Source organism: Oryzias melastigma, linkage group LG5 (genome assembly GCF_002922805.2).
Source record: "Oryzias melastigma strain HK-1 linkage group LG5, ASM292280v2, whole genome shotgun sequence".
Taxonomy (NCBI): domain Eukaryota; kingdom Metazoa; phylum Chordata; class Actinopteri; order Beloniformes; family Adrianichthyidae; genus Oryzias; species Oryzias melastigma.
The window spans coordinates 33,444,560-33,452,922 of record NC_050516.1 but is presented as its reverse complement, the minus strand read 5'-3'; the positions used below and the strand labels follow the sequence as shown (position 1 = coordinate 33,452,922).

General features: G+C 40.4%; 1 protein-coding gene and 1 long non-coding RNA gene across 3 annotated transcripts in view; one reads left to right on the top strand and one right to left on the bottom strand.

The window, feature by feature from the left end:
- dip2bb (disco-interacting protein 2 homolog Bb) overlaps window positions 1-8,363 on the bottom strand; it is a 64,003-nt gene that overhangs the window by 21,740 nt on the left and 33,900 nt on the right. Inside the window, exons 18-29 of one of the 2 annotated variants that reach the window (XM_024269392.2) lie at window positions 7,919-8,058; window positions 6,156-6,292; window positions 5,995-6,075; window positions 5,782-5,909; window positions 4,371-4,485; window positions 3,841-4,042; window positions 3,311-3,423; window positions 3,088-3,111; window positions 2,798-2,878; window positions 1,837-1,960; window positions 1,625-1,746; window positions 424-535 (exon numbers count right to left, since the gene is read on the bottom strand). In XM_024269392.2, the coding sequence (XP_024125160.1) occupies window positions 424-535; window positions 1,625-1,746; window positions 1,837-1,960; window positions 2,798-2,878; window positions 3,088-3,111; window positions 3,311-3,423; window positions 3,841-4,042; window positions 4,371-4,485; window positions 5,782-5,909; window positions 5,995-6,075; window positions 6,156-6,292; window positions 7,919-8,058 (1,379 nt within the window). The remainder of the gene's footprint in view (window positions 1-423; window positions 536-1,624; window positions 1,747-1,836; window positions 1,961-2,797; window positions 2,879-3,087; window positions 3,112-3,310; window positions 3,424-3,840; window positions 4,043-4,370; window positions 4,486-5,781; window positions 5,910-5,994; window positions 6,076-6,155; window positions 6,293-7,918; window positions 8,059-8,363) is intronic. The other variant, XM_024269394.2, reaches the window with a different exon arrangement.
- LOC112144705 lies at window positions 6,030-6,536 on the top strand. Its single transcript, XR_002918946.2, has 2 exons — window positions 6,030-6,171; window positions 6,253-6,536. It is a non-coding gene; the product is annotated as an uncharacterized LOC112144705 (long non-coding RNA).

The window sequence follows — 8,363 nt, the reverse complement described above, 5'->3', positions numbered from 1 at the left end:
CTTTTTGGAACCCAGTGGTACTTCCTATATGGAACACGGAAGTAGTGGGGCTTGCTCTGTCCAGTTATTTTATATACAGTCTATGGTTACAGCATTACATCTTATTCCAGAAGAAGAAGAAAGAATGAGCAAAAAACGATGTTTTAGACCACAAATGGTTACTTAAAAAATATAGCCGTCCTATGGGAAATCCCATTAAACGTTAGCATCAAGCTAGCAGACTTTAGCTTTATGGGTTACATCAATCTCTATTTTTATGGATTTATTATTGATCTATTAAGATCGATTCAAATCGATTCGATCAACTCAGCTCTACTTCACATATTCCATCTATTGAAGTTTGTTTTTAGAAGGTAAACCCTGGGATACAAGAGGAAACACTGTAAATATATTGATGTTAGAGCATCTCCACGACGTTTCTACCTGTATCAATGATCGTTGGCCAGGTTTTAATGTTGACAGAAGCTGCAGCTTCTTTGGAGCGCAGAATCCTCATGAGGTTTTGAGTTGTGAGGATACATCCAGCTTTACTGACCTGACAACCAAAGACAGACATTAGTGACTTCATACATGAGTGAAGAATAGGAGGTTTAATAAATGGGAGAAAAAACGCATCCGAACTCAAACCGAACACCAACCAAAGGCTGAAATAACAGAAAAGAAACCGATATTTATGCTAAACAAAATATCAGCTCAGAGAAAAAAAAACAAAACAACATTTGTATTGGTAAATAATAAAATGACTTACAAACATCTAACCATGAGGTCTGGAGCTCTTGACGCTAAAAGATCCATTTGGTTCAGTTTCTTACTTTGTTGTTTACAAAAAACATAAATACATTTTGTGTTTTTGTCGCCATTCAGCCAATAATTTACATAATTTAGACTTTAAATAACTGAATTATATAACGGTTATAATTTTCTGAACAATTTGAATTCGTTTTACTTTTAACAGCAAGTTCCTTTCAAAATAAAATGTGTCAAATTTCAGGTGAGATCCTCCTGCAGCTCATTTAACTGAAGTCACACATTGACTCTATCTACGACTTTGGTGAATCTTCATTCTTTTTCTCCTTTTATTATCAAACATGACAGTACTGATGTAGAATCAATTATCTTTAATCCATCTTAATTATTTATCCGATATGTTAAAGATCTAAACATAAATGACAAAACTTAAGTAAAACAAATTAATCAAAATGACAATCTATTCTTTTTCACTTATGAAAGAAATAAATACTCTACCAGTTTTTAATACTTTTTGTTATTTTAGTTTGGGGTTGGTAGTCTAACTTTATTTGTTTTCTTCAGGAGCTGCTGACTCTGACGGTCGACATGCTGGTAAGGAGTCTCCATGACTGATTCATGTTTGGTTGAGGTTCTCATTCCCTTTTGTTTTGTCTTTTTGCTTCAACCACCACAGTAATTATTCATTTTGTTGTTTCGTTGCCGGACACACGTTTGAGTTTATTTAATAAACGGTGTTCCGTTAACCCTTTGTGTCCAGTTTTTATGTTACGTCCCTTTTGACGTTTATCCTCTAGACTCTGGGCCGGTTTGCCCATTAGGAACGCAACACAAATGAACAGAAGCTGGAAAAAGTCAGATGGACCGCCTCACGCACATCAATAATCATGCGGACAGTCGGCAGCGTGGCAGCCAGGTTCTGAGGATGAGGAGGTCGGACGTTTACAGGAACACATCCAGCATACAGACAACCGTAGAAGGCAGCGATCAAATCGATGCCTGGAAAAGAGTCGAACACAAAGAGATGTTAGTGTTTACGATAAAGTGCTTATGGTGAAAAACTGTAGATAGAAAGTCTAAAGCACTTGCCGGGAGGATAAAGCAGAACCACGTTCTCGCCGGTGTTGATGCAGCCTTTCTCAGTGAGAGCTGCAGCGATCTTCTCTGCTCGCTTGTAAAGCTGGACACAGGTGGCGGTTCCTACAGTCACTCCCTGAAAAGAGACCAGCAGATGAGCGATTATCTCAAAGATCCTGACGGACAGGATTAATCTGTCTGTTCATAATGACAGTCAAACACAGAGACAGTGTATGGCAGGAGTGTCAAAATCAGTCGTACGAGGGGCCAAAATCAATCACACAGGGGGGCAAAATCTTAAACAGACCTGAGGTCACGAGCCGAACTGGATAAACATTTAAACACTCTAAAAGGACATTTTTAGAACTTTAAAACTGTAACTTTTAACATAATTATGAACTAGATACATAGCATTACCTGTGATAATGCTAGTGTGAATGCTGGAAGCTGAACTAGCCAGCTCAGAAAAGAGCTGAATGCCAAGTTAGCTTAAAAACTAAAAACTAAAAACTAAAAAAAAACGTAGGTTAGCCAAATGAACCAGTAAGTAGCCTAAAAATAGCTAAACTTCAAAATAACCTAAAAAACTGAAAAAGGCTTAAATTAGCTAAAACATTAGCATGTAGCTGAAACATTAGCTAAACTCCAAATTAGCCTAAAAAATCTCAGTAAATGTTAAAATAGTCCAAAAAGCTGCAGAATGACCATTTTTAAAACTTTAAAACTGTAACTTTTTAACATAATTATGAATAATAAAAAGGCAGGAATATTATTCCAGAATAAATCAACTTTCAATATTTTACTCTCCATAAAAATATATTTTGTCAAAACTATCCAAGTTAGAAATATAACAAGATAACATCTGGTCATTAATAACAATAAAATAAAATGATCTGGAGGGCCGATAGAATTACCCGGAGGGCCGGATCCGGCCCCCGGGCCGTGACTTTGACACACGAGGTGTAAGTGGTACCTTTGCATTGAGAAGAACATAGAGGACGTGGTCGGGATCGGTTTGGGCCCGCCACTGAAGAGCCTCAGTCAAATACTGATGCTGCAAAAAACAAAAACACAAAAGTGAGTTTGTGTAAAAAGTCTACATGTCAATCAAATGTAACTTTGAAAAGACAACAGAGAATGGTGAAATATTTGGTAAATAAGCACATGTGGTGAGTGATGTACAAACAGGTCTTCAACACTAAACACATCAGAGACGAGCAGAAGGACGGAGGAGAAGAAGCCTGAAGGGAAGTGAGGTCTTACCATCACAGTGGGCCACATACAGAGCTACACCAGGAAGAAAGGAGAGCACAAAGATGAAGCGCTTTGAGTTCTACATTTCATTCACACTACAGAGGTTTTTATTGGTTAATCACATGCAGAGTTTCTGTCGGAGGACATGCTGTTAATCCTCAACCGGGTCAAGGGTACGCAGCTACGACAAAGTTTAGTTTCCGGTTCTACTGTTGCTCACAGGATAAACTACCTTGCGGACCAGATCCTGGTCTTCGATCAAGCCCAGGTCCCTCCCGGCAGCCTGAGCGATCCGCTTCCCTGCCACCAGGTTACCCACCATGACAGATGCAGGACCAACACCAACTGCAATGGAAGAAACAGTGAGCAGCCCCCAACCCTTCCTGGTGCTCCTGGAGTCCAGAAGGGTGATAGACCCTGTTTTCATGGTCCTGAAACCTGCTTCTGTCTGGAGAATGATACTGTCTGAAATCCTGGAGTAAAACTGTGGGTACAGTAATGAGTCACTGCAGCTCAATGCCTTCAGAGCAGCTGTGATGCATTCAGTGGCGGCGTGGAAGTTCTCCTTCTGCCCCATTATTGTCACAAACCACCACTTTTTCTTCTTTGGTGGCTCATGATTCATCTAATTATGAACATCTCTGTGACCATATTTCTCCATGAATTCATAAACAAAGAGAATTGTACCAAAGTTTTAACTATTTTCTGTCATCTTCACCAATATAACACCTGAAAACCAAACATGGCCACGCCCACACTCACCTGGCTGCTTCTGGCGGGGCTTGGGCAGGTTTGTGACACAGGTGTGGGGGCACATCAGGATGTTGCAGGGGTGCAGACTGCCCTCCAGGAAGAACTGCTTGGTGTCGGAGATGTGGATGCCCCCCAGGGGGGTTTTGGGTAGGGTGTTGGCGGGGACGAGAGCCAGACAGTACAGGCCCACCTGGTGGATGCTCTCAATGGCCTTTGAGAGACACAAGGCCAGAGTGATGGGTGACACAGATCGACAATGAAAACATCCCAAATCAGTCTGAGCGAATGAAACGTCTGCATGGATGTGTCCAGAGATCAGATGGATACGAGCAGACGTGTAGGAGATATGAAGAGATGTTTCACAGCATTACTGTAGACATCAACATATCAGTTATCTAATTGACATCTTGTGCCCGCTGGGAAACTAAAAATTCAGAAAAATCCTAAAGGATTTGACTTTAAGCCGAGAATTGTGGCCTCCCCAGACGTTAAAGAGATTTTTTCAGAAGGGATTGTGGGATTAGGACTCTTCTGCAAACCTGGAGCACCCGGCTCATCCACTGGAAGCTGTCCTCCTCGCTGGCGTCCGGCCTCTGTTCGGCCACGATGACCACTCTCTCATCATAGAACACAGTGACTGAGAACACGGCGATCCTGACAAACAGAACATGCAGAGGGTCAGATTCCCACCAGCAGACGGGAGGATCAACTGTAGCAGGACAAACAGACACACTGAATGTGTCGTTTCACCTAAACCAGGGGTCTGCAGCCTGAGGCCCACAGGAGGCTCTGTGACCCCTCCTTTGGGACTCTCTGGTTGAGGAAAATTCAAATGTTTTGAACTGTATATGATCATTTCTTAATTACTGCTGACATTAAACTACCTACTATTTATTGCATTGAGATGATCCTATGTCTTTTATTTTGAAAGGAAGTCATGTCAAAAGTTATAACCGATTTCATATTTAGAAAATCTGCTTTTATTGTCATAATATTTATGTTTATTTCAGGCACAAAAACAATCATTTGTTGATTTTTATCAAATACCATAAATACAAAAGAGTGTATTTTATTTTGGTAAGACTTTGTGGCTCCAGCTGAGTTGTTGTTGGTGAGGAAACGACCTGATTGGCTCTTTAAGTGTTAAAGGTTGCAGACCCCTGATCTAAATCTACGGTGGCCCTGAAGTGCAAATCACATCAACGCAAAAACCTGTCAAAGGGAAACCAAACAGGGAAGTTGGACCGGTTTCACCCACAGCCGAAATGTGAAATCCAGTCAAAAGGGGGCGGGGCTTGAGGGCAGGACTGTTATTACTGGAGCACACAGACTGTTTCTGACTATAGTTTCAAGAATTAAACTATTTTGTCAAAAATAGACAATAACCAACAGACAGCAGTTTTAAAGCCTCATTTATCGAGGTCAACAGCAAATAAAAGTTAATTTAAGGTTTGGGTATCCTTTAAAGACCACAACAACAATAGAAACCATAAATAAAAGAGAAAAAACAGCATCATATTTAAAAAACTAAATTCCAGAAGCCAAAATGTTAAAAACAAAAATATATATATAGTTCAGAAAACAAGTAATTTCCAGAAAAGAAAATGAAATGTTACGAAACAGAATACAAAAGGAATCCAGACGCACACAGTTTCCCATCACACCTTTTGCAGTTTCTTTGTGTTTTGTTTTTAAACATTTCATCTTAATTTCTGGAAATGTATTTGTCATCGTCCAATCAATGACGTCCTTTTCCGTCTGGTGTCTCTGTGTTTTATTTTTTAACATTTCATTTTGTTTTCTGGAAATATTTTATGGTTTTTGTGTTGTTTTAATATTCGTTTTGCTTTTTTAATCTTTAAAATGAGTTTGTGTTGAGTGGTTTGTCCCTCAGGGCCACCGTATCAACCACTAGATGGCAGCAGCTACAAATGAAAGCAGCGTCTTCACCTCCCTCGGTAAACCGTCTTGACCGGCTCCACGGCCAGAGCGGTGGCCACCAGGTCGTCGGCGTTGTGTCGTCTCCCGCTCACCATCAACAGACCTTCGATCTTCCCCACCACGAAGATCAAACTACCCTGAGAGGAGGACAGGACAGGAAGTCCAGTCACAACCCGACAAACAGAGGAATCGGGTTTCACTGGTGGGAAGAAGAGGTCCTACCGGGCCGACAAACCCCAGCAGTCCTGACCGCACGAAGGGGATCTCTCCGATGGGAACGCCGTTGGTGTTCACCGGGATTACCTAAACGAACCACAGGACAGAGACGGTACAGGTGATGGTAAAAAAGCACTGGAACGTAGTGCAGGAACGGTCGTTCAGACCTCAAAGGTGTTCTTGGTGAGTCCCGGCAGGCCGTAATACATGGTGCCTCCGGCGCGAGAGTTGATGATGATCTCTCCGATTTCATCCGTTTTACAGAGAAGAGGCGGTCCGTCCGGTCGGACGATACACATCAGAGCTGGACGGAGAAACACAAGGAAAGCACAAAAATGACAACATCCGCAGAGGAACACTAAATATGTAACATTCAACTCAATGAGCCGCTTTTCTCCTTTAAAATCTACTGGAATGATCGTGTTAAATCTTTAAAAATGTCAGTATATCAAAGAACACAAACACTGGAGCTCTGGTGGTAAAGGGTTAACGTATATTTTCAGAGAAATCGTGACTTCTTTTGAGGAAATAAAGAATTTACCAAAACACATTTGTTTCTTTTTTTGGTCAGTAAATGTGTAACACAAACATAATGCATGAAAACTTTTTAAATGTGGATTTCTTTGTTTTTTTAAGATTTAAGATTTATTTCAAAGATGTAAAAGCAAAAAAGGCAATAAAAATCAATACAATTTGTAAAGAAAAAAATCACAAACTGAATTGGATAAATACATGTTTGTAAAGAGGATAGGCAAAAGCAAATGTGTATGTAACCCTACCTCTTTATTTATTTATCCAGTAACGTTAAAAATTCCCAGTTTCTATTCACAAACTATACATTACGACCATAACTTTCGATTTTTCTTATTTTCACAAATAAAATCAGCCAAATTATTATTCACAGTCACCATTTCACAATCAAGAAATGATTGAAATTGTAGTATTTGTTATTATTCTGTTGTATACTTTGATAACAGCTTCTCTTTCATCGTCATTGTAGATAGTTACCAATTAAACTAGTTGGGTTTTTAAAATAGTTCCAAAACTAAAGCAAAGAAAAGTGAAATCAGGTCATAAAAATGTCAGTTCTCTATTTTGTCTAAAGTTCAAAAAAGACCAAAAGAACAGATTAAATGTTAACTGTAACTCCAGAATAAAAGCATTTACTATCTAAAGTAAAAACAGTAAAAACTTAAAGACTCACTCTAATGAAAACTGTGATGTTTGTGTTTCTAAGATGTTCTTTTAGCGTTTTCTGATGAGAACATTCATAAAAGAATTCCAGATTAAAGTTGCATTTCTGAGTATTTCTTTATGGAACTCGTTGTGATTTAGAAGCAGATTAAAAATGTCGTTTGAAAAAGACTGGACAGGACAGGCCACAGTCTCCCCGCTCCGCTCCGTGAACGTCTTCGTGTTCCTGGTCGGAGCTGGAATCTGGATCAGAACCGGACGGCTGCACAGAGACGATGTTGCTCGTCGTCTTTGTCGCACCGCTAATGTTAGTTTACAGGTATGAGGGGCTGTAAGCTAGTGGGAGAGGATGTAAACAGAGAGCTCTCAGCAACAGTCTCGCCCACAACTCAGAGGTGAATTTCTAATGATCTCCTGCTGCTCTGCAGAAACTATGTCAATTTGACACAAGCTTTAAGATTTTGTCTGTAGGGATGATTAAAATATAGTTATAGTGGGACTTTAACAACCAACTGGAGATAAATATACATTTAGAATTCTTTAGAAGGATTTGAGGATAAAAACAATAATATTTGAAGAGATAAAATCATAGAAGTTCTGTTAATTTTATGTTTGGTTTCTTTAAATTATGGTTTTAGTTTTAAATCTGTAATTCAGGAGCATGTTAGTCTAACCGACTCGTCTTACTGCTGGACGTGTCTTCATCCTCATGACTCATGCAGACCTTCAGTCTCACCTCCAGGCATCACGTGTCCCACGTCCTGAACGGTCAGGGCGGAGTTCTTGTCCTCTGTGTTGACCCTGATGACCCCGTGGCTCAGGCCGCTCAAAGAGAGGATGGCACGGGCTGGGAGGGGGGCGCCCGGGACGCCGGGTCTACACAGGAAGAGATGGATCATTTTGAAATTCATCATCCATCCATCATCCATCCATCATCCATCATCCATCCATTACTCCATCCATCATCCATCATCCATCCACCATCCATCATCCATCTATCCATCCATCCATCCATCATCCATCATCCATCCACCATCCATCATCCATCCATCCATTAATCCATCCATCATCCATCCATCCATTCCTCCACCCATTACTCCATACATCCATCCATCCATCCATTCCTCCATCCAACATCCCTCCATCATCATCCGTCATCATCCATCCATCCATCCATCATC